This window comes from Rhinopithecus roxellana, chromosome 8 (genome assembly GCF_007565055.1).
Source record: "Rhinopithecus roxellana isolate Shanxi Qingling chromosome 8, ASM756505v1, whole genome shotgun sequence".
In the NCBI taxonomy this organism is placed as follows: Eukaryota; Metazoa; Chordata; class Mammalia; order Primates; family Cercopithecidae; genus Rhinopithecus; species Rhinopithecus roxellana.
In genome coordinates, this window is record NC_044556.1 from 3,812,077 (window position 1) to 3,836,222 (window position 24,146).

At 54.5% G+C, this 24,146-nt stretch overlaps 4 protein-coding genes across 4 annotated transcripts; 1 reads left to right on the forward strand and 3 right to left on the reverse strand.

The window, feature by feature from the left end:
- Positions 1-1,131: 1,131 nt before the first annotated feature.
- RNASEH2A (ribonuclease H2 subunit A) lies at positions 1,132-8,649 on the reverse strand. Its single transcript, XM_010361639.2, has 8 exons — positions 8,415-8,649; positions 8,117-8,188; positions 7,864-7,990; positions 7,673-7,760; positions 4,878-5,015; positions 4,682-4,769; positions 1,571-1,694; positions 1,132-1,449 (listed from the first exon to the last, which is right to left on the reverse strand). The coding sequence occupies exons 1-8, from the start codon at positions 8,539-8,541 to the stop codon at positions 1,311-1,313; spliced, it is 903 nt and encodes a 300-aa protein (XP_010359941.1). The 5' UTR covers positions 8,542-8,649; the 3' UTR covers positions 1,132-1,310.
- A 99-nt stretch (positions 8,650-8,748) lies between these two features.
- On the reverse strand, positions 8,749-12,905 carry LOC115899066 (thrombospondin type-1 domain-containing protein 8). Its single transcript, XM_030935292.1, has 3 exons — positions 12,651-12,905; positions 10,273-10,478; positions 8,749-8,825 (listed from the first exon to the last, which is right to left on the reverse strand). Exons 1-2 carry the CDS (start codon positions 12,796-12,798, stop codon positions 10,279-10,281), a joined length of 348 nt encoding a protein of 115 aa, XP_030791152.1. The 5' UTR covers positions 12,799-12,905; the 3' UTR covers positions 8,749-8,825; positions 10,273-10,278.
- Positions 12,906-12,975: 70 nt separating this feature from the next.
- On the forward strand, positions 12,976-18,271 carry PRDX2 (peroxiredoxin 2). The gene is made up of 6 exons (XM_010361640.2): positions 12,976-13,130; positions 13,600-13,711; positions 13,807-13,960; positions 14,569-14,691; positions 14,873-15,003; positions 17,924-18,271. The coding sequence occupies exons 2-6, from the start codon at positions 13,609-13,611 to the stop codon at positions 18,007-18,009; spliced, it is 597 nt and encodes a 198-aa protein (XP_010359942.1). The 5' UTR covers positions 12,976-13,130; positions 13,600-13,608; the 3' UTR covers positions 18,010-18,271.
- A 3,176-nt stretch (positions 18,272-21,447) lies between these two features.
- On the reverse strand, positions 21,448-23,295 carry JUNB (JunB proto-oncogene, AP-1 transcription factor subunit). Its single transcript, XM_010361643.2, is given in 2 exon segments — positions 21,448-22,327; positions 22,329-23,295. Coding segments are annotated over 2 exon segments (1,044 nt in total). The 5' UTR covers positions 22,998-23,295; the 3' UTR covers positions 21,448-21,952.
- Between the last annotated feature and the right edge of the window lie 851 nt (positions 23,296-24,146).

Sequence of the window (24,146 nt, forward strand, 5' to 3'; positions counted from 1 at the left end):
GCGCTGGCGCAACTTTCCTGGCCCCATACCTGAGGACCGAGGAACCTCGCCCAAGAGTGTGTGCATATTTGCAATAAAAGGCTGCCACTTTCTTATGTAAAAAAATAAATAAATAAATAATTAAAAAATTTAAAAAATTAAAAAAATAAATTAAACATATAACTAAAAAAAGGTCAGTGCAGTGGCTCACGCCTGTAATCCCAGCACTTTGGGAGGCTGAGGCGGGCAGATTACCTGAGGTCAGGAGGTAGAGAACAGCCTGACCAACATATAGTGAAACCTTGTCTCCACTAAAAAATACAAAATTTAGGTGGGGCACAATGGCTCATACCTATAATCCCAGCACTTTGGGAGGCTGAGGCGGGCAGACTGTCTGAGGTCAGCAGTTTAAGACCAGTCTGGCCAGCGTGGTGAAACCCCGTCTCTACTAAAAATGCAAGAAAACTGGCTGGGCGCGGTGGCTCATGCCTGTAATCCTAGCACTTTGGGAGGCTGAGATGGGTGGATCACAAGGTCAAGAGATCAAGACCATCCTGGCCAATATGGTGAAACCCCGTCTCTACTAAAACTACAAAAATTAGCTGAGCATGGTGGCACGTGCCTGTGGTCACAGCTACGTGGGAGGCTGAGGGAGGAGAATTGCTTGAACCCGGGACGCAGAGGTTGCAATGAGCCAAGATTGCATCACTGCACTCCAGCCTGGTAACAAAGTGAGACTCTGTCTGAAAAAAAAAAAAAAGAAAGAAAGAAAAGAAAATTAGCCGAGTGTGGTGGTGTGCGCCTGTAATCCCAGCTACTCGGGAGGCTGAGGCAGGGGAACTGCTTGAACCAGGGAGGTGGAGGTTGCAGTGAGCTGAGATCATGCCATGGTACTCCAGCCTGGGCAACAGGAGACTCTGTCTCAAGAAAAAAGAAATTAGTTGGGCATGGCACACCCCTATAGTCCCAGCTACTTGGGAAACTGAGGCAGGAGAACCGCTTGAACCTGGAAGGCAGAGGTTGCAGTGAGCCAAGATTGCCCCATTCTACTCCAGCCTGGGTGACAGAGTGAGACTCCCGTCTCTCAAAAAAAATAAATAAATAAAATAAATAAATAAATAAAATTTAAAAATACAAAAAAATCAAACCAAATAAAATCAATCAACCAACACCCATTCTGTTTAAGGTTCCAAAAGGCAATAGCTGGACCCGGCTGCAGAGCACACTCCCACCTCGCCTCTGTCTCAAAAGTACATCCTCTACGTGCGGTTCTCCTTAAACAACTTTAATGTCTGGGTTGGGGAGGCAGGTAGAGCGAGTAGAGGCAGCTGTTAGAGGCTGGTTGCTGACTCCAGGCCACGTTCCAGGAAGTATCGGTGGGAAGTACGGGGATGGGCTTGGGACCCTTCATTGAGGAAGTAGGATGTGATCTTCCTGAGTCCCTCCTGATCCTCGGGTGCTGAGTCCTCCCTGTGGGAGACAGGTGATGACAGTGACCACTTCCATGGGGAGCAACCCTCTCAGGCAGGGCTGAACCCTGGCCTCCCTCCTTCCTTCCTTATAGCACCCCCAGGACATCCATGACACCCACCATATAACATCTTCCGCCTCTTTCTCCAGGATGGTCTGAGCCGTGCGCCAGCTGAACCGGACAAACTGGGGGAAGCCGAACACAGGCTCCACGTGCTCCTTCAACCATGCTTTTGTCTTGGGATCTGGGGTAGGGTGGGCAATGGTGACAGTCCATAACATTCAAGCTCCTTGCCACTCTTTTTTTTTTTTTTCTTTGAGATGGAGTCTCACTCTGTCCCCAGGCTGGAGTGCAGTGGCGCCATCTCAGCTCACTGCAACCTCTGCCTCCGGGTACAAGCAATTCTCCTGCCTCAGCCTCCCAAGTAGCTGGGACTACAGGCACACGCCACCGTGCCCAGCAAAATTTTGTATTTTTAGTAGTGATGAGGTTTCACCATGTTGGCCAGGATGGTCTCAATCGCTTGACCTCATGATCTAACCACCTCGGCCTCCCAAAGTGCTGGGATCACAGGCGTGAGTCACTGCGCCTGGCCTCCTTGCCACTCTTCTAAGGCTTCCTCCAGAGTACCTGGGGCACCTCCTATTGTCTGAGGCACCTTCTTGCCACAGGACCTTTACCTGGCCAAGAACTGCTCAAAGGGCAGTGCAGGGAGACTGCCTCTGAGACATCTCCTTGACCTCCAAGAACAAGTGATTAAACATTTTTTTTTTTTTTTTTTTTTTTTTTTGAGACGGAGTCTCGCTCTGTCACCCAGGCTGGAGTGCTGTGGCCGGATCTCAGCTCACTGCAAGCTCCGCCTCCCGGGTTCACGCCATTCTCCTGTCTCAGCCTCCCAGGTAGCTGGGACTACAGGCGCCGCCACGTCGCCCGACTAGTTTTTTGTAGCTTTTAGTAGAGATGGGGTTTCACCGTGTTAGCCAGGATGGTCTCGATCTCCTGACCTCGTGATCCGCCCGTCTCGGCCTCCCAAAGTGCTGGGATTACAGGCTTGAGCCACCGCGCCCGGCCTGTGATTAAACATTTTTATTTTATTTATTTATTTATTGTTTGAGATGGAGTCTTGCTCTGTCGCCCAGGCTGGAGTGCAGTGGTGTGATATCGACTCACTGCAACCTCCATCTCCCAGGTTCAAGCGATTCTCCTGCCTCAGCATCCCAAGTAGCTGGGACTACAGCCACCCACCACCATACCTGGCTAATTTTTGTATTTTTAGTAGAGATGGGGTTTCACCGTATTGGACAGTCAGGCCAGTCTCAAACTCCTGATCTCAGGTGATCCACCCACTTCAACCTCCCAAAGTGCTCGGATTACAGGTGTGAGCCACCATGCCCAGTCTTTTTATTTTTTTTGAAATAGGGTCTCGCTCTATTACCTAGGCTGGAGTGTAGTGGCATGATCACAGCTCAATGCAACCTCTGCCTCCCAGGCTCAAGCCATCCGCCCACCTCAGCCTCCCAAGTAGCGGGGACTACAGGTGTGCACCACCACACCTGGCTAATTTTTGTATCTTTTGTAGAGATGGGGTTTTGCCATATTGCCCAGGCTGGTCTTGAATTCCTGAGTTCACATGATCTACCTGCCTCTGTCTCTTAAAATGCTAGGATTACAGGCATGAGCCACCTCGCCCAGCCTGTCATTAAACATTATTATTGTTATTATTTTGAGACAGAGTTTCGCTCGTTTCCCAGGTTGGAGTGCAATCGTGTGATCTCAGCTCACTGCAACCTCCACCTCCCAGGTTCAAGCAATTCTCCTGCCTCAGCCTCCCGAGTCGCTGGGATTACGGGCGTGTGCCACCATGTCCATGCTAATTTTGTATTTTTAGTAGAGATGGGGTTTCACCATGTTGGTCAGGCTGGTCTCGAACTCCTGAACTCAAGGGATCCACCCGCCTCAGCCTCCCAAAGTGCTGGGATTACAGGTGTGAGCCACCACGCCCGGCTAACATTATTTTTTTTTTTTTTTTGACATAAGATCTCATCTTGTCACCCAGGCTGGAGTGCAGTGGCATAATCATAGCTCACTGCAGCTTCAAACTCCTGGACTCAAGCAACTCACCCACCTTAGCCTGCGTAGCTGGGACTGCAGGTGGGCACCACTATAACTGGCTAATTTTTTAAATTTTTTATAGAGATGGGGATCTCGCTGTGTTGCCCAGGTTAGTCTTGAACTCAAGGACTCAAGCGGTTCTCCTACCTCAGTTTCCCAAAGTGCTGAGATTACAGGCATGAGCCACCACGCCTAGTCCCCTTCCTCTTAACAAAGGGGCAGACGCCCACCGTGGGTCTCAGTCCATCACTGGGGCTCCAGAGAGACAGTAAAGTGGGAAGCGGGGAAGACAGCAGCAATCCTATGGCCTGGAATCCAGCTTCGTCACTCACTGGCTGTGTGGCCATGAACAAATGGCACCACTGTCTAACACTTGGCCTCTTTCACTGTGGAGTAGGGTGACCAGAACAATTTAGAAAACCTCCAGCCAGGCACAGTAGTTCACACCTGTAATCCTAGCTGTTTGGAAGTCCAAGGCAGGAGGATCACTTAAGCCCAGGAGTTCAAGACCAGGCTGGGCAACATAGGGAGATCCCATCTCTTTAAAAAAATAAGGAAAAAAGGGCCAGGGGTGGTGGCTTATGGCTATAATCCCAGCACTTTGACAGACCAAGGTGGGAGGACTGCCTGACTCCAGGAGTTTGAGACCAGCCTGGGCAACATGACAAGACCCCATCTTTATAAAAACAAAAATAGGCCAGGCGCAGTGGCTCACGCCTGTAATCCCAGCACTTTGGGAGGCTGAGTCGGGCAGATCACCTGAGGTTGGGAGTTCAAGACCAGCCTGACCAACATGGAGAAACCTTGTCTCTACTAAAAATACAAAATTAGCTGGGCGTGGTGGCGCGTGCCTGTAATCCCAGCTACTCGCGAGGCTAAGGCAGGAGAATCACTTGAAGTCAGGAGGTGGAGGTTGCAGTGAGCCGAGATCACACCATTGCACTCCAGCCTGGGCAGCAAGAGCAAAACTCTGTCTCAAAAAATAAATAAAAATTAAAAATAGAAACAAAAAATAAGCAAAATAAAATGATAAATGACAGAAAGGAAGAAAAGAAAACCTCAGAAGTGTGCTCAGCTCTGGCCATTTCAACATTAGTACCATGGTCACTGTCTGCTCACCATTGGGGTAGCCTGAGCCATAATCAGTATCTGAGTCCTGCAGTTTCTCCACGAACTTCCATTTCTTCACGGCCTGGTCCCGGGCCACCTGTGGGCAAGACAGGCACCTGGAATCTCCCTCCTCCCCCGTGGTGGCCATGCCTGGCCCCTATATAGTGGGATGGTGGAAGCCGGCCATGGCTAGTAGGGTACTGACCTTGGCACAGATGCTGGCAGCACTAACCACTGGGTAGAGGGCATCTGCTTTGGCCTTGACCGTCACCTCAATCCCGGGAAAACTTTGCTGCAGCCGTGCCTGGTATGTCTCTGGCATCCCTACAGTGTCCACGAACACCTGCCACAGCAACAGACACATATTAATTGAACAAACAACTGTACCAATGCTCTAGCCTCACAGCCCTGGCATGTTCTTGCTGCTACCCAGAATCCTCTTCTCATAGCCCATCCCCAGGCTGGAACAATCAGGGATTTCAACTCAAACATCTCCCCCCAGGCCAGGCAAAGTCGTTCACGCCTGTGATCCCAGCACTTTGAGAGGCTGAGGCAGGAGGATCGCTTGAGCCTGGGAATTTGAGACCAGGCTTGGCAACACAGTGAGACCCCATCTTTACAAAAACATAAAATAAATACAATAAAATAAAACAAAGAAAAAAAATCACCTCCTGAAGAGGCTTCCTCTGATCATGCTGCATCTGCTCTACACTTATTTAGCACCTACTGCATGCCAGATACTGTTCTAGGAACTGAGGTGGCAGAAAACACTAGAAAAAAAAATTGGTAGAGTGTGTTGGCACACGCCTGTAATCCCAACACTTTAGGAAGCCAAAGCGGATCGCTTGAGGGCAGGTGTTCGAGACCAACCTGGACAACATATGGAGACCATGTTTCTACAAAAAATAAAAAATTAGCTAGGTGTAGTGGTAAATAAAGGCTTGAAGGAGGTGAGGAACTAAACCGTGCAGAGATCTGGGGAAGAGGGCTCTAGGTGTGAGAACAGCCAGTGCAAAGGCCCTGAGCTGGGACCAGGTCCATGATGCTGGGCCCTTGCACGGGGGTCTATGGCTACAGCACTGAAGAGAGGGGTCAAGAGCGGCTGGGAGAAAGTGGTATCTCCACAGCAATACTGTTTTCAGAAACCACCTTTATTTTTTGTTTACCAGCTGAACATTTTTCTGCCCAGGCTAGGCCCTGAACCCCCACGGGCAGGTCCCTTGTCTGTCTATGCCAGTTACTGCATCGCCAGCTCTGCATTTGGACCTGATCCTCATGTCCCTCCTCAGCAAGGCCTACCTTGCTATAATTCCTTTCTTTCTTCTTCTTCTTGTAGAGATGGGGTCTTGCTATGTTGCCCAGGCTAGTCTGGAACTCCTGGCCTCAACCAATTTGCTCACCTCAGCTTCCCAAAATGCTGGGATTACAGGCATGAGCCACCACACCCAGCATACAATTCCTACATCGAGGTTATTTTGCCTTGTTATTCTCCCAAAATGGTCCGTTCCTTCACTGGCAGCACTCGAGGCAATGCTGATTTATGTTTTTCTCTGATAATTTAATGTAATTCTCCCCCACTCGACTGTAAATTTTTCTGATTTAATTTCCACTGTGATCGGAAAACTAAATGTCGAGATGTGCATTTCTTTTTTTTTTTTTTTTTTTTTTTTTTTGAGACGGAGCCTCGCTCTGTTGCCCAGGCTGGAGTGCAGTGGCGCGATCTCGGCTCACTGCAAACTCCACCTCCCAGGTTCACACCATTCTCCTGCCTCAGCCTCCTGAGTAGCTGGGACTACAGGCGCCTGCCACCACGCCCAGCTAATTTTTTGTATTCTTAGTAGAGACGGGATTTCACCGTGTTAGCCAGGATGGTCTCCATCTCCTGACCTTGTGATTCGCCCGCCTCGGCCTCCCAAAGTGCTGGGATTACAGGGGTGAGCCACAGGAGATGTGCATTTCAAAAAGACTACCTTCTGTTGCTGCATGGGGAACACAATGGAGGGGACAGGAGAGTGGGGGATGAGAGACGATGCTCAGCAGGTGTCTAGTGTGTGGGGGGTATCCTGGGCTAGGACAGAGGTGGCAAGGAGACACATGTGGGATTTGTTCTGCAGACTGAGCCTTTAGGATGAGGGAGAGATTAGATGGAGATGGGACTAGGGGCTACACTGGGGTCCTCAGTGTGGCACACATTTAGGGCAGAAACAGGAGCATGAAATCAACAGTAGCAATGAATATGCCTGAGGCACTCCAGACGTATCTGATGCTGAATCTGCCCACTGCACATTTTTGCCCACATTTACTTCTTTTTATTTTATTTTTATTTTTTGCTCTGTCCCCCAGGCTGGAGTGCAATGGCGGGATCTCAGCTCACTGTAACCTCCGCCTCCCGGGTTCAAGCGATTTCAGTAGAGACAGGGTTTCATCATGTTGGCCAGAATGGTCTTCAACTCCTGACCTTAGGTGATCTGCCCACCTCAGCCTCCCAAAGCACTGGGATTACAGCCTTGAGCCACCGCGCCTGGCCTCCCATTTTTAGTGTATTTTTATTTATTATTATTTTTTGAGACAGAGTCTCACTCTGTTGCCCAGGTTGGAGTGCAATGGCACAATCTTGGCTCACTGCAACTTCTGCCTCCTGGGTTCAAGCGATTCTCCTGCTTCAGCCTCCTGAGTAGCTAGGATTACAGGCGCCCGCCACCACGTCCAGCTAATTTTTGTATTTTTAGTAGAGACGGGGTTTCACCATGTTGGTCAGGCTGGTCTCGAACTCTTGACCTCCGGTGAAATACCCGCCGCGGCCTCCCAAAGTGCTGCGATTATAGGCGTGAGCCACTGGGCCCGGCCTCCATTTTTATTTTTGGGTTGGGGGGGGTCTTCCTTTGTCACCCAAGATGGAGTGCTGTGGCATGATCATGGCTTACTGCAGTCTAGAACTCCTGTTTTGTCCCCAGTTTATCCTGAGATGACCAAATGGGGACAACTCAACACTTAACTCACCTGGGTGACGTTCACGCCCTGGTCCAATGCATACTGTATAAGCCCAGTGGCTGTATCATGTGACAGGGAGTTCAGGTTGTATTTGACTCTGTGGTGGGGAACAGAGCCCAGTTAACCTCATTCTAGGAAGAAAGCCCAGTCAGCCCATGCTGGCTGCCCCTTTCCCACAGCCCCTCCCGGGTACCCCTCACCGCCCAAGCATGCTTGTAGAGATGAGGTTTGGAGATAGCACATCCAGCGCCCAGCCGACAAAGTCCCTGTTCTCCTCCATTTTCGCAAAGAGCCTTTCCCGCTCGCTCTCCAATAGGGTCTTTGAGTCTGGGAGGAGGTTTGGAAGAGAAGGGGAACAGCTGCTTCTCCCAGTTCCTGCCCTCCCCTTTCAGTTCTCACCTGCCCCTGCACATACCCAGGAATCCCTTCCCCAGACGCACACCTCGGGCTCACCTGCCACTTTCAGGGCCTCCAAATCTCCCAGGCGGGACAGGGGACAATAACAGATGGCGTAGACCATGGGGCCTGGGGAGAAGGGCTGTCAGTTTTCTGGAAGCCGGATGGTAACAGGGATGGATGGTAACTTTCACTGAGCCCGTGGAAGTTACCATCCATCCCTGTTCTACCATCACTGCTTCTTTGGGTGCCATCAGCACGACCACATCCCCTCCCCTGGTGCGGTGCAATCCCGACTCCCGTTTCCCGCATCCCCCGTGCCACGCCCCTCCCCTCCCTGGCCCTAGGGGCGCACCCAGGACGGGGCCCCTGCCCGCCTCATCGACGCCCAGGACGCAAGGCTCCTTGCGGCACACCGCTGGCACGGGCGAACTCAGGCGACAGCGGCCCGTATTGTCTCTCTCCAGCTCGCTGAGATCCATGCTGCCTCGGCCGCCTCCACCAGCTGCAAGAACACCCCTGGAGCGCGTCTCGGCGCGCGTTTCCGCGGGCCTTGCAACGGCACCTGTTTCCGGCCAATCCGCGGGCAGAACACGCCCCTGTCGCTACCACCGCCGTGGACGCTTACGCAGCCCACGCCGACGCCGCTGCCGTGCGCCCTTCTGGGAATTGTAGTCCCGAAGGACTGTGGCCGAACACTCAGTGTGGGGAATTCGGTGGACCGGGTCACTTTGCAAGCTCTGCTTCACGGTCTCTGGGGCCCTGCCTGCGTTGGCCGGTGGGAAAAAGGGGAAATAAAAGGGAAACTGAGACGCAGCTTCGAAGACCCAGCCTAATGGGGAAGTAGAGGGTCAAATATCACCCCACTCTCAGGACACGGGTCCCCGCATCACTGCGTCCCCGATTTCCACCTGGATTCAGGCCCTGTACTCGCAGTCCCTTCTTCTGCACACATTCTAAGTCCCCTGAACCAGGTAGCTCCGCTTCCACTAAACTCAGGCTTTTGGATTTGGAGTCCCCAAACTCCCTCCCTTGGTTGCTGCCTTCAGCCCACCCTCACTCCCTACAAGATCTGTGCTTCCTACCCTCTCTCTCATTCAGGCCAAGCCTTCCCCACCCCCATTGGAGATCACAGACCTCAGTGGACTCCTGCTCAGGGTCTGTGCCCACTATATAGAAGCTCATTCCTCCCAACTTAGAATGAATGTCCCCACCCCCACCCCGACACCCCCCCTTTTTTTTTTTTAGACACGGTCTCTCTCTGTTGCCCAGGCTGGAGTGCAGTGGTGCGATCTTGGCTTACTGCAACCTCCACCTCCTGGGCTGACGCGACCCTCCCACCTCCGTCTCCTAAGCAGCTGGACTACAGGTGCACACCACACCACCATGCCCAACTATTTTTGGTATTTTTTGTAGAGACGGAGTCTCACTATGTTGCCCAGACTGGCTTCAAACTCCTGGGCTCAAGTAATCTGGCCGCCTCCGCCTCCCAAAGTGTTGGGATTACAAGCCTGAGCCACAGTGTCTCGCCTCCACACTTCTTCTATTTCCTGGACTCACTGGGGCTCATGTCCTCTGCCTGTGGGTTCCCGCCCCTTACCAGGCTCATGCCCCTTCCTTAGGGTCCTAGTTCATTGTCTTTTTATCTCCTTTTATTCCTCTGCGCCTCCCCCTCCACTTTTTTTTTTTTTTTTTTTTTTTTAAAGACAGGGGTGTTACTCTGTTGCCCAGGCTGGATAGCAGTGTAGCGATCTCGGCTCACTGTAACCTTTGCCTCCCAGGCTCAAGCGATCCTCCCTCCCCATCCTACCGAGTAGCTGGGACCACAGGCATGTGCCGCCACGCTCGTCTAATTTTAAAAATTTTTATGGAGCGATGATCTCAACTATATTGCCCAGACTGGTCTTTAACTCCTGGACTCAAGAGATGCGCCTGTCTCGGCCTCCTAAAATACTGGAATTACAGGCGTGAGCCCTAGCACCCGGCGCCCCCTCCACTTCTTTGTCTTTCTCCCTAGATATCAGCGGGGCTCTCGGCTCCTGACTCAGCTTCCGCCTAACCATATCAGCCTGAAGTCACTCAAGACTTGGAGCCCCAGTTCTCCCTTCCCCAAACTCATTTCATACCCGCCGCGCACCGCACGTCCTCCCTCCGCGCCCACCCTGAGACCCACGGCTTGCCCCGGCCCTGGGTCCTCTGGGCCCCTCTCTCACTCGGGCTCAGAGCCTCCAGTCGCAGTCGAAGGGCTTGCAGGATGGACAATCCCGTTGCCGGCAGGGTCGTAACTGGATCAGGTTCTCCGGATCCGTGAAAACTGGGCCTGGCGCTGTGCCGACTACCTCGCGGCTGCGCTCCTGCTTGCCCAGGTCGCAGAGACACCGCCACTTTCCCCAAGGGCCGAGGATTGAGTCCTCGACTTCTAGAGAAGGAGGGCAGAGGTGAAGACCTACGTGGAGGGGGCCTACTCCCAATCCCCTCCCCCAGAGGAGGAAGAAAGATAAAGATACTAACAAATAAGAGAAGCGCATATTCGCTAGACTCTGCCTCTATGCCAGACATCCCGCCATAGATTATCTCATTTAATTTTTTTTTTTTTTTAGACAGGGTCTCGCTCTGTCACCCAGGCGGGAATGCAGTGGCACAGTCACAGCTCACTGCGGCCTCAACTTCCTGGGCTCAAGCAGTCCTCCTACCTCAGCCTCCCAAGTAGCTAGGACTACAGGCACATGCCACCATGCCTGGCTAATTTTTTGCAGAGACAGTGTTTCACCATGTTGCCCAGGCTGGTCTGGAACTCCTGGGCTCAAGTAATACTCCCATCTCAGCCTCCCAAAGTGCTGGGATTACAGGTGTGAGCTGGCCACCATGTCCCGCCTCATTTAATCTTTCCATGAGTCTCAGGTGGGGAAACCAAGAGACAGCAAGCCAACCTTCCAAGCTCATACACGGGGTAAGTGGCCCAGAGGAACTACAACTTGACACTTTCAGGCTGTGCCAGCCTGCACAGTTGTGAGTGTCCTATAACATCCTTGGTGCCCGCCATGTGAAGCTGATTTCTGTCTTCAGGGGTGTGACCATGGCCCTGAAGCAGGCACAATGCCAACTGACCAGCAGGGCTATCAAGTGATAAATGGCATAATTGACAGAATGAAGGTAAGTAAATCTCCTGGTGCTGTACTAGCACATAGAAACCAAATTTTTATGATCAGGTTTTTATTTTTATTTTTATTTTCATTTTTATTTTTTGAGACAGAATCTTGCTCTGTTACCCAGGTTGGAATGTAAGGGCATAATCATGGCTCACTGCAGCCTCAAATTCCTTGGCACAAATGGTCCTCCTGTATCAGCCTCTTGAGTAGCTGAGACAGGCGCATGCCACCATGACAGGCTAATTTATTTTTTGTTTTTATTTATTTATTTATTTTTGTAGAGAAGGGGGTCTCTCCATGTTGCCGAGGCTGGTCTTAAACTCCTGGGCTCAAGCAGTCCTTCCGCCTCGGACTCCCAAAGTGCTGGGCCATCACGTCAGGCTAATTTAAAAATATTTTTTGTAGAGATGGAGTCTTGCTATGTGGGCCAGGCTAGTCTGGTCTCTGAGACCAGGGATCCTCCCACCTCAGCCTCCCAAAGTGCTCGGGTTACAGGCGTGAGCTACCGTGCCGGCCACTATGATCACTTCAAAGGGCTCTTTACTGAATCTGCCCCTTTCCCCTATGAGACAGATCTTATTCCAACTCCGATCTTTTTTTTTTTTTTTTTTTTTTTTGAGACGGAGTCTTGCTCTGCCGCCCAGGCTGGAGTGCAGTGGCCGGATCTCAGCTCATTGCAAGCTCCACCTCCTGGGTTTACGCCATTCTCCTGCCTCAGCCTCCTGAGTAGCTGGGACTACAGGCGCCTGCCATCTCGCCCGGCTAGTTTTTTTGTGTTTTTCAGTAGAGACGGGGTTTCACCATTTTAGCCAGGATGGTCTCGATCTCCTGACCTCGTGATCCGCCCATCTCGGACTCCCAAAGTGCTGGGATTACAGGCTTGAGCCACCGTGCCAGGCCTCCAACTCCGATCTTATCCCAACTCGCGGCTCACCAAGGTCTGACACCTGCTACCCTCCCACACCCACTCTACCACACCTCACCGACCTCTTCCCATTTCTCCTTCAGGCCTTTTCACCTTGGCACTTGCTATTCCCTCTTTCTTGGACATTCTTTCCCCAAATCTTTCCATTTGGGGTTTTCGCTTGTCGTTCTCGCTGCACTGGTCACGGGTCTTCTGCAATCGGACCCTCTCTGACTTCCCAATCTTGCCCGCCCCCTTCTTTCTCTGCCTCTGCCCTTCCTGGCACCTATCCCCGAGTGACAGCTTCAATGTCCTACCCACACCCCCTCTTCCCCTGGGAGCTGCTTTAAAGCAGTATCTATTTCAACGTATCCAAGAGTAAACCCAGCCTCAGAGAACAGTAACCAGCCCAAGGGGACGCCTCCAGTGCAGAGCTGGGTGGAGATTTGCAGCCCGCGGAAGAAGGTCCCTTTGCAGCCAGCAGAAGTAGGGCAACGGGGAGCCTATGGACATCGTCACCCCCGCCGCCTGAGGTTACCCTTTAGATGCTGCAGCCTCAGCTGCTCCCAGGTGTCACCTTCGCCCTGCTGGCCAAAGTACTGATAGTCCTGGTAGACCTGGGCAGGGGTCGCCAGCGGCAGGAGTAGCAGAGGCGCCAGTAGCAGCGCTGCCGGGGTCCGGGCCATCCCCGACTCCAACGGCACCCAGCGCGCTCGCAGGCAGAGTCGTGCGCGGAGTCTGCGGCGGCCGCATTACCCCCGCCGGCCGGTGCAGTGGTCCCGGCCGAAGGCAACACGTCTCCCCCCGGCACCAGCAGGCACATGGACCCGGCCGCACGCTCCCCCGCACCTGAGGGTGCAGTGGACTCGACCGCTCCGCTCGTTCGCTCCCTCCACTGCGCAGCGCACGCCTTGGTTCGGGCCGGGCATAAAAGGCTTCGCGGCCCAGGGCTCACTTGGCGCTGAGAACGCGGGTCCACGCGTGTGATCGTCCGTGCGTCTAGCCCTTGCCCACGCAGGTATGGACACCTGGAGTGCACCTGGCGGGAGGACCCCCTTCAAGCTGCTTTGGCCGGATCCCGACCTCAGTGCTGGCCGCCTTTATTTTCCATCCGCTGTAGTGGCGTCCTTTGTCCTTGCGGGGGAAACCGAGGCCGCAGCCTTGCAGCGCAGGCCGGATCGCCCTGTTCCCCGCCCCCTGCTCAAGGGGGCCTCACTGTCTCCTTCTGGACTTGGGGCTTGCGACACCGCGCTCCGGCCGACTCGCTCGTGGGGTGCTAGTGGCAGTGGCTGGGTCACTCGTGCTCTGGTCAGGAGGGCGGGTCTCCGGCAGCCTCCGGGCTTCGTAGACCCGGTACCTGGGAGGGTGAGGGTTGGTGCTGTCGCCTCCGCCGTGCTGACTCAGTCACAGGGCCCAGCACGCAGCGCGACCTTGGGGTGGGAGGACAAAGGGTCTTCCCGGGCGCACTGACCGGACAGAGGTCTCAGCTTTCAGTCATGGCCTCCGGTAACGCGCGCATCGGAAAGCCAGCCCCTGACTTCAAGGCCACAGCAGTGGTTGACGGCGCCTTCAAAGAGGTGAAGCTGTCGGACTACAAAGGTGAGCGCAGCCCGGAGCGGACCCAGGTAGAAGCAGAAGCGGGGCCGTGCATGAGAGAGGCTGGGCCCTAACTCTTCTTTGTCCCTCCTCCCCAGGGAAGTACGTAGTCCTCTTTTTCTACCCTCTGGACTTCACTTTTGTGTGCCCCACGGAGATCATCGCGTTCAGCAACCGTGCCGAGGACTTCCGCAAGCTGGGCTGCGAAGTGCTGGGCGTCTCGGTGGACTCTCAGTTCACCCACCTGGCTTGGTATGAGCAGAGGCCAGAGAGGGAGATTGCAGCTAAGCTCACACCCTCGGGTCTAAGCTGTGTGGCTTCGTGACCATTGCTCAATCTCTGGAACCTGCGTTTCCCCATCTTGAAAATAATGGAAATATTGCCGCCCAAGTTTTTAAGGATGGCAGTAATTAGCATTTGGCAGCTAGTTGCCTGACACATAGAGTTGCAGATGCAACTCAGATGCAACTTTATCTGCTGTATCTACTAGTTCCCAGGAGGGAGGCTGTGCTGCCCTATTTCATAAAGATGGAAACTCCGGTTCACCGAAGTGAAGGGCTGTACCCCATGACACAGCTAGAGGAGGATGGGGACTCTTAACACGGGCTCTCTGCTGGGTGATGCTGCAAGTTACAAGCACATGTGAAGCCACTTAGCTGGAGCGTTGCCTCTCAAGCTTAATCTTCCCATCTGTGGGAAGTCCTTGTACCCAACCCAGGGTGGGATGGGTGAGGCTCCCAGCAGCCTACTATAAAGCCCCTTATCTTTGGCCTCCAGGGCTTATCACATTGGGCCCACAGGGTGAGGACCGGGCTGTACCAGGCATCCTGAGGCCCCAACTCTGTCTTCTCTACTCCCAGGATCAACACCCCCCGGAAGGAGGGAGGCTTGGGCCCCCTGAACATCCCTCTGCTTGCTGACGTGACCAGACGCTTGTCTGAGGATTACGGCGTGCTGAAAACAGATGAAGGCATTGCCTACAGGTACTGTGGGACCCTCAGCCCGGCTCATGGAGACCCCCCATTCCTGTGGTGCTGGAACCACTCCTGTACAATGTCTTCTCTGCCCCCAGCCCTGTGGCTAGTAGCGGGCGGTTGGTGGTCCCTTCCTTGTCTCTGGCAGTGGGAGCTCCCAGCTCCTCACTGGGAACCCTGATGTCTTCAGGGGCCTATTTATCATCGATGGCAAGGGTGTCCTTCGCCAGATCACTGTTAATGATTTGCCTGTGGGACGCTCCGTGGATGAGGCTCTGCGGCTGGTCCAGGCCTTCCAGTACACAGACGAGCATGGGGAAGGTGAGCAGAAACACACATGACACATGGGTACATACTCAGTGCCTCTGTCACTCATGCAAACATTCACTGCCTGTCCTCTGACCTGCCTAGATGGGTGTTAGGGCCCCAAAGAAGATTCAGCTCAGGGGTTTATCTGCAGGAAGTTTCTAGTGTGGTAGGAGACAAATACCCCTGACATTCAACCAAGGTGGACAAAGGAGCTGGGCTCACTGGCTCACACCTGTAATGCCAGCACTTTGGGAGGCTGTGACGAGTGGATCACCTGAGGTCAGGAGTTCGAGACCAGCCTGACCAACATGGTGAAACCCTGTCTCTACTAAAAACACAAAAAAATTAGCTGGGCGTGGTGGCATGCGCCTGTAATCCCAGCTATTTGAGAGACTGAGGCAGGAGTTCTCTTGAATCTGGGAGGCAGAGGTTACAGTGAGCCGAGATCGTACCATTGTACTCCAGCTTGGGCAACAATTAGCCTGGCTTGTGAAGTGTACCTATAGTCCCAGCTACTGAGGAGGCTGAGGCTGAGGATCGCTTGAGCCTGGGAGGTCGAGGCTGTAGTGAGCTGTGATTGCACCACTGCACTCCAGCCTGGGTGACACAGCAAGACCCTGTCTCAAAAAACAAACAGGCCGGGCACGGTGGCTCATGCCTGTAATCCCAGCAGCATTTTGGGAGGCCAAGGTGGGCGGATCTCAAGGTCAGGAGTTTGAGACCAGCCTGGTAAACATAGTGAAACCCCATCTCTACTAAAAATACAAAAAAATTAACTGGGTGCGGTGGTGGGTGCCTGTAATCCCAGCTACTTGGGAGGCAGATGCAGGAGGATTGCTTGAACCCGGGAGGGGGTTGCAGTGAGCTGAGATCGCACCACTGCACTCCAGCCCAGGCCCAGTGTGAGACTCCATCTCAAAAAAAAAAAAAAACCAAAACAACAACAACAACAAAACCTGTAGGGGTGGGGCAGAGGGACAAAGATGGGGTTAAAGGGGCCGAAAAGACAGGAAGATGCTGTGTCTCATGCTTGTAGTTCCACCTACTCTGGAGAGTGAGGCAGAAGATTGCTTAAGCCTAGGAGTTTGAGTCCAGCCTAGGCAACATAGCAATACCCCATCTCTTAAAAAAGAAAAGAAAAGAAAAAGAAAAAAGAGGCCAGATGTCATGGCTCACACCTGTAATCCCAGCACTTTGGGAGGCCTAGGAGGGTGGATCCCCTGAGGTTGGGAGTTCAAGACCAGCTTGGAGAAACCCCGTCTCTACTAAAAATACAAAATTAGCTGGGCGTGGTGGTGCATGCCTGTAATCCCAGCTAATTGGGAGGTTGAGGCAGGAGAATCACTTGAAGCTGAGAGGCAGAAGTTGCGGTGAGCCGAGATCGTGCCATTGTACACCAGCCTGGGCAAAAAGAGTGAAGTGAAACTCTGTCTGAAAAAAAAGAAAAAAGAAAAAGGAGAGGTGGGTGGCAAAAAGAAATTGAAGAATTAAGAGTAGGAAACACTAACTAGAAAATACTGAACTTGGCTAGGCGCAGTGGCTCACGCCTGTAATCCTAGCACTTTGGGAGGCCATGGGTGGGTGGTTCACCTGAGGTCAGGAGTTCGAGATCAGCCTGACCAATATGGTGAAACCCCGTCTCTACTAAAAGTACCAAACAATTAGCAGGGCATGGTGGCGGGCACTTGTAGTCCCAGCTACTCAGGAGACTGAGGCAGAAGAATCGCTTGAACCCAGGAGGCAGAGGTTGTAGTGAGCCGAGATCACACCACTGCACTCCAGCCTGGGCGACAGAACAGGACTCTGTCTCAAAAGAAAGAAAAAGATAAAATACTGAACTTGGCTGGGCATGGTGGCTCACACCTGTAATCCCAGCACTTTGGGAGGCCAAGATGGGCAGATGACTTGAGGTCAGGAGTTCAAGACAAGCGTGGCTAACATCGTCTCTACCAAAAATACAAAAAGTAGCCAGGCATGGTGGTGCACCCCTGTAATTCCAGCTACTTGGGAGTCTGGGGCACAAGAATCGCTTGAACCCAGGAGGCAGAGGTTGCATGAGCTGAGATCATGCCACTGTACTTCAGCCTGGGCAACAGAGCAAGACTCTGTCTCAAAAAAAAAAAAAAAAAAGCCGGGCGCGGTGGCTCAAGCCTGTAATCCCAGCACTTTGGGAGGCCGAGACGGGCGGATCACGAGGTCAGGAGATCGAGACCATCCTGGCTAATACGGTGAAACCCCGTCTCTACTAAAAAATACAAAAAACTAGCCGGGCGACGAGGCGGGCGCCTGTAGTCCCAGCTACTCGGGAGGCTGAGACAGGAGAATGGCGTGAACCCGGGAGGCGGAGCTTGCAGTGAGCTGAGAGCCGGCCACTGCACTCCAGCCTGGGCGACAGAGCGAGACTCTGTCTCAAAAAAAAAAACAAAACAAAAACAAAAAAAACAAAAAAAAAGAGAAAGAAAAAATACTAAACTGGGCTTGGAGGGCGTCTCTTTTTTTTTTTTTTTTTTTTTGAGACAGAGTCTTGCTCTGTCACCCGGGCTGGAGTGCAGTGGCACCACCTCGGTTCACTGCAAGCTCCGTCTCCCGGGTTCACGCCATTCTCCTGCCTCAGCCTCCTGAGTAGCTGGGACTACATGCACCCGCCGCCACGCCCGGCTAATTTTTTTTTGTATTTTTAGTAGAGACAGGGTTTCACTCTGTTAGCCAGGATGGTCTTGGTCTCCTGACCTCGTGATCCGCCCACTTTGGCCTCCCAAACTGCTGGGATTACAGGCATGAGCCACAGCGTCCGGCTGGAGGGCTTCTCTTAATATCCACATTCCTGGGCCTGGACCACTTCCAGCATTTTCTTCTGCAACACAGGCCCTTGTTTGCTTCACCTTGAACCTGGGGCTGTAGCTTTCATGTGCATCCTTGTGTCTTCCCACAGTTTGTCCCGCTGGCTGGAAGCCTGGCAGTGACACGATTAAGCCCAACGTGGATGACAGCAAGGAATATTTCTCCAAACACAATTAGGCTAGCCAACGGATAGTAAGCTTGTGCCTCTATCTAGGTGCCTGTGCTGGGTGTCCACCTGTGCCCCCACCTGGGTGCCCTGTGCTGACCCAGGAAAGGCCAGACCTGCCCCTCCAAACCCTATAGTCTGGGACCCTGGAGGGCTAGGCCAAGGCCTTCTCATGCCTCTACCTAGGAGCTGAATAGTGACACCCTCCCCCGAGCCCACCTAGCCGCACACAGGCCTAGAGGTGACCAATAAAGTATTAGGGATAGGTGTAAATCTGTGTTGGTGTGCTCTCTCCTTTCGTCCTCCCCTGCAACACCCTCCCTTCTCCAGGCTCAGGCTTGGGAAACTGACCCTGTGGTTGCTCATCTTCGCCACACGGTGGCGGTCTTATCACATGCTCAGTGGCTGCTCTTTTCCTCCTTGCGCTCAAGGCGGTTTCCGAGGAGTAGGGCATGCCTTTTGTCCCTTGCAAATCCCAGGATGCCCTACATCCAGAAATCTGGCCATACAAGGCAGCGCCCACATTTTGTCACCAGCCAGCCTGGGTTCAAATACCATTTAAGAGCTGTGATCGTCTCTGGGTCTCTTCAACAGTAAAATAGGACTGCAAACCCAGATCACTGCACGTGGTGAAAGTTGTAGGTGATGAGTTATGTGAAGCTCGGGGCCGAGGCCCCTGTGTGGGGCCCAGTTCCTAGTTCCTAAGATGGCTTCCTCGAGCTGGAAGGAACCCAGCCCAGTCTAGTCTTATGGGGAAGAGGGTGGGGACCCAGTCTTAAGAGCAGAACCAAGAATGAAAGCCTGAGGTACGTGCAGAGTGCAGAGTCCCTGCTGTGAGCTCTGCCCCACCCCAGGCTGGAAAGATTGCCTGTCTGCCCCTGGGGTGGGAGGGTGGCAGTTAGGCTAGGAGGCAGGTATTAGCAGCAAGGCAGGGTTCCCAGGGGTACAGTTTAATATTGTGTGCGTTCAGGCAAGTAGTTTTGCTATTCTATGCCCCAATTTCCTCCTACAGAACAGGGCTAATATGCTCATTTAATCCATGGATCCACTATTAATGCTGGTACCCACCTAATACCCTCTAAGGGTCACTCATCGCCCTTGGAATTTAATCTACACTCCTCTCCAAGGCCCCTGCTCAGTCTCCCTTAACATCTGCCCTGTTGTGGTTCACTCAAATTATAGACACGCTGGCTTCCCGCTGTTCTTTCACAGGCTCACCTGGCTACAAAAATTTTGCCATTTAAGAGCTGCTCTCAGCTGAGCGGGGTGGCTCGCGCCTATAATCCCAGCACTTTGGGAGGCCAAGGCAGGCAGATCACCTGAGGTCAGGAGTTTGAGACCAGCCTGGCCAACATGATTAAACCCTCTCTACTAAAAATATAAAAATAAAAATTAGCCTGGCATGATGATGCATGCCTGTAGACCCAGCTACTTGGGAGGCTGAGGCAGGAGAATCGCTTGAATCCTGTGGGTGGAGGTTGCAGTAAACTGAGATCGAGCCACTGCACTCCAGCCTGGATGACAGAGGGAGACTCCATCTCAAAAAAAAAAAAAAAAAAAAAAAAAAAAAAAAAACTGTTACCTCTGATGCTGTTGCTACCCAGGATTTTCTCAGGACCCCACTTCTTCAAATCTGTTGAAAAGTCACAGCCATGCACGATGGCTCACACCTGTAATCCTAGCACTTTGGAGGCCGAGGCTGGCAGAAGACCTCAGGTCAAGACTTCAAGACCAGCCTGGCCAACATGCTGAAACCCCATCTCTACTAACGATACAAAATTAGCCGGGCGTCGTGGCAGGCACCTATAATCCTAGCTACTTGGGAGGCTAAGGCAGGAGAATCGCTTGAACCCAAAAGACAGAGGTTGCAGTAAGCCAAGATCGCACCACTGCACTCCAGTCTGGGTGACACAGCAAGAATCTGTCTCAGAAAAAAAAAAAAAGAAAAAGTCACTGAGAGACAAGCCCGGTGGCTCACACCTGGAATCCCAGTGCTTTGAAAGGCCAAGGCGGGAGGACTGCTTGACCCAGGAGTTCCAGAGCAGCCAGGGCAACATAGCAGACTGCATCTCTACAAAGGCAAACAAAATTAGCCAGGCATAGTGGTGTGTGCCTGTAGTTCTAGCTAGTTGGGAAGCTGAAGTGGGAGGATTGCTTGAGCACAGAAGGTCTAGGCTGCAGTTAGCTATGATTGCACCACTGCACTCCAGCCTGGGCAACAAGGCAAGACCTGTCTCTAAAACATAAAAAAGAAAAAGTTGCCCCATTAAAGGTCCATGTTCCCACTCCATTTTGCAAAGCAACTTTCCTCTCTGCCCCATCACTGCCACCTTGACCTCTGTGTATGTGTGTGTGTTTTTTCCTCTTACTAGCACTTAACCACCACCTCGGAAGAACCATGCTTGCTTGTTTATTTATTGTCTTGTCTGGTGTGGTCCAGGCTGTGTCTCCAGGGTCTAGTTGTTCTAGGTATTGCACAAATGAATTGATGAAGTGTCTGTTCCCCTCACTCTACTGCCTGTCTGGTTTCTCTACCTGTTTTTCTCCACTGCTCTGGGGGCTTCCAGCCCCGAAGCCGGCCAAACTCCCTCTAGGCGTGCCAGCAGCACCCGCACCCCCACCCCCACGTGTCCCAGCTGCGCGGGAGGGAGCCCAGCGCGAGGGCGGTGGCGGCGCCCAGCGGCCCGAGCAGCCGCCCCGGCAGGACCAGACCTGGCAGTCGCCCCGCTCCTGGCCTGGCACCCGGGAGGGGAAGCTGGCAGGCGGGCGCCGCCCTTCCTGGCGGGGGTGGGGGTAGAGGGGACGGCGTCGGCAAAGCAGCCGAAGCAGCAGCAACCCTCCGCCCGGGTCAGGTCAGACGGAGGGGGCGTGGGCGCGGCGGGACCCAGGCGCCAGTGTCTTGAAGGTAGCACAGAGGTGGCTCCCGGGGCCCAGGAGCGCTGCCCGCCCACCGCGGGCCCTCTGGACCCAGGCCTGGGGCTTTCCGTGCCCGGGCAGCCGCCTGCCCGGGAAAATCCCGGCCCCCTTCCCGGCGCTGTGGCCCTGCCCGGCAGAGCGGGGGAGGGGATTCCCGGAATCTGCCCAGAGACCGCGGTCGCGTCACTGGGCAGAATCGGTCCTTGTATGGGCAGCGCTTCCGCTGCGTCAGCGGGGAAAGCCCCGGCGCGCGCTGCTGGGCGGGGCCGCGCCTGCGCGCTCCGCGTCTCGCCCCGAGCACCCTGCCTTCAGCTACTGGGTCCCTGGACTGCGTCCCGCGCCCCAACCATCCAACCCTGGAGATCTGGGGACGCGGGAAGGGTGGGACTCCCGGGTTGGGACCACAAGATGCCTGCAAAGAGCCGACGAGGGGGACACATACAGGACCGAGCCACCAACAGCACTGAGCTGGGGGCAAACCAGTGCTTTTTTTTCCCTCCGCCCTCCCAGCTTGGAAAAAAAGACAACAGAAATTAATAAAGAACACATTTTTTTTTTTTTACTTAAATAGATTCAATAAAAAGAACAAACACACACACAAACACAAACACGTCTTAAAATAAACTCTTTAGAGACTAAGTGCGTGTTTCTTTTCCACAGTACGTTGCAGAGAGGGGAGGGCAGGGGGCGGGGGTCCCCTTCCCAATGTCCCCGTGGGCTTGAGTACCGGGCGGCGGGGCCAGCTCCGCCGCGATCGCCCCCTCCTCCCCTCCCTGTTAAATACACAAATATATTATATTCAATATGAATCGAGTCTGTTTCCAGCAGAAAAAAAACATACAAAAAAAAGTGGAAGGAGGGGCTTGTAAACGTCGAGGTGGAAGGACTGGGCGCAGGGCGGGAGGGCCGGAGTTCAGTGTGGTTTGCGGCGCCCCCAGGTCCCAGGGTGGGTGCCCACCGCCTGCTCCCTGGACCCCAGTGGGAGACGTGCGCCCAGCCGTCCAAGCGAGGGGGTGTCCGTAAAGGGGCAGGGGGCGCTCAGAAGGCGTGTCCCTTGACCCCAAGCAGCAGCTGACAGCCGTTGCTGACATGGGTCATGACCTTCTGTTTGAGCTGGGCCACCTGCTCCCGGAGGAGGCCGGCGGTACTCGACAGCCCCGCGTTCTCGGCCTTGAGCGTCTTCACCTTGTCCTCCAGGCGCGCGATGCGCTCCAGCTTCCGCTTCCGGCACTTGGTGGCCGCCAGCCGGTTCCGCAGCCGCTTGCGCTCCACTTTGATGCGCTCTTGGTCTTCCATGTTGATGGGGGACACCGGCGGCGTGGCGTCCCGGCTGCGCGCCTCCGGCACGGTCTGCGGTTCCTCCTTGAAGGTGGAGGCGCTGCGGCCCAAGCCCAGCTGCGCTGGGTGGCCACCTGGCGAAGGGCGGCGCGTGTGGGAGGTAGCTGATGGTGGCCGTCGGGTATGAGCTCCCGGTCCCGACGGCAGCCCCGGCGCCTCCCGAGGACGCAGAGGCTGGGGAGTAGCTGCTGAGGTTGGTGTAAACGGGAGGTGGCTCCGGGCCGGCGTAGACGCCCCCGGGCCCAGCCGGGGGCCCCCCGCTAGCGCCCAGGGACACGTTGGGGGGTGTCACGTGGTTCATCTTGTGCAGATCGTCCAGGGCTTTGACAAAGCCGTCGGCGAAGCCCTCCTGCTCCTCGGTGACGCCGCCCCCTGCGCCCCCTGCACCTCCACCGCTGCCACCCCCGCGGGGGTAAAAGTACTGTCCCGGGGGTGTAGGCGTCGTCGTGATCACGCCGTTGCTGTTGGGGACGATCAGGCGTTCCAGCTCCGAAGAGGCGAGCTTGAGAGACGCGCCGGTGTCCGAGCCCTGACCAGAAAAGTAGCTGCCGCCACCGCCGCCCTCTGGGCCGGGTCCCCGAGCCCCAGGCGCTTTGAGACTCCGGTAGGGGTCGGCCAGGTTGACCGCCAGGCTCGGTTTCAGGAGTTTGTAGTCGTGTAGAGAGAGGCCACCAGGGGCCCGGCCGTATCCCGTAGCTGTGTATGAGTCGTCGTGGTAGAAGGGCTGTTCCATTTTAGTGCACATCCGGGCGGCCCAGGCGGTCTGGGGAGGGTCCCTGCGGGGCCGCCCCGGGCCTCGCTGCAGCGAGCGGCGCGCTCTCCGCTGCGGTGGCCGGACTGGGTGCCTGGTCGCGCGTTCTCGGAGGCTGGCGCGGGTGGGGAGCAGCCAGCCGGCAGCTGTGAGCAAAAGGTCTGTCAGGCTTCCCGAGCCCCCGTGGCCCTCTCCGGCGCGATAGCTTTCCTGGCGTCGTTTCCCCCAGTTCCCAGCTCCCTGCTGGCTCCGAGTCTGGCCTGGCCGCTCTCAAGGTCCCAGCCGCTCAGCCTGAGCCACACGCCTTTATACCGAGATAGTCAGCCACGGAAGTGCGCTCCGATTGGCCGTCGCCGGAGCCGGGCCCCCGCGCCCCCCTCTTCGAGCGTGGGGAAGGGGAGGAGGCGGCTGGCGTCACTGTCAGGAAGCGCGTGTCCTTGTAAACAGCGGCCACGGGCCGGGTGGCTCGGCGGGCCTGCAGGGGGAGGGGCCCAAAGGACCCCGGGGTACGCATGGAAGGAGGTGCTGGGGGGCCCAGGCACATGAGTGAGGGGTTTCAGGGAGGAGGATGATTTCACTGAAGTCCACTGGGACAAATACCAGGACGTGGTACGCAGCAAGTAGGGTGAGGATCTCAGGGTGTGCGAAAAAAACCCCTAAGGTACCCAGAATACGAGAGGGGTAGGAGGACTGACAATTCATTAGGAGACCCCAAAAAGCAGGAATGAGGGTTAAGCACGGTAAATCGGGAGGGGTAAGGAGACACCTGACCCAGGAATTGACTGGGGGTCCCGGGCACAGAAGGATGCAGGACTGGAATTTTCACAGGATGGAGGAGGGGAGAGATCAAAAGGGACGAGTGGGCGGAGCTGCACGACCCATTAAATTGCAAGAAATGAGTAGGGTCCAGGAGCCCATGGGAGGGTCTGAGGGCTCTCCCGTAATTGGGAAGGGGGAATTAGGGGAAATCTAGATATGCAGAAAGCGAGTAAGCGTCCTGCGGTACACTGAGGCAGGTAAAATATGCAGGGTAGAAGATGGAGACATGTCTGCCAGAAACTGGGGACCACTGGGGTCATCTGCGAAGCCCGGATGAAGGAGAGTCAGAAGGGTCCGGACACTAAGAGGGTACTCAGTTGACAA

Bases quoted from the DNA above. Each gene is read 5' to 3' on its own strand.
- PRDX2 (XM_010361640.2), top strand. From the start codon at position 13,609: ATGGCCTCCGGTAACGCGCGCATCGGAAAGCCAGCCCCTGACTTCAAG. The intron at 13,961-14,568 runs GTATGAGCAGAG...CTCTACTCCCAG, and splicing joins CAGTTCACCCACCTGGCTTG to GATCAACACCCCCCGGAAGG. The intron at 14,692-14,872 runs GTACTGTGGGAC...TGATGTCTTCAG, and splicing joins GATGAAGGCATTGCCTACAG to GGGCCTATTTATCATCGATG.
- RNASEH2A (XM_010361639.2), bottom strand. From the start codon at position 8,541: ATGGATCTCAGCGAGCTGGAGAGAGACAATACGGGCCGCTGTCGCCTG. The intron at 7,991-8,116 runs GTGAGCCCGAGG...ACCTCCTCCCAG, and splicing joins GGAGGCCCTGAAAGTGGCAG to ACTCAAAGACCCTATTGGAG. The intron at 1,695-4,681 runs GTGAGCAGACAG...ACCCTACCCCAG, and splicing joins TGGCTCAGGCTACCCCAATG to ATCCCAAGACAAAAGCATGG.
- LOC115899066 (XM_030935292.1), bottom strand. From the start codon at position 12,798: ATGGCCCGGACCCCGGCAGCGCTGCTACTGGCGCCTCTGCTACTCCTG. The intron at 10,479-12,650 runs GTAACCTCAGGC...CTCCTTCTCTAG, and splicing joins GAGGCTGCAGCATCTAAAGG to AAGTCGAGGACTCAATCCTC.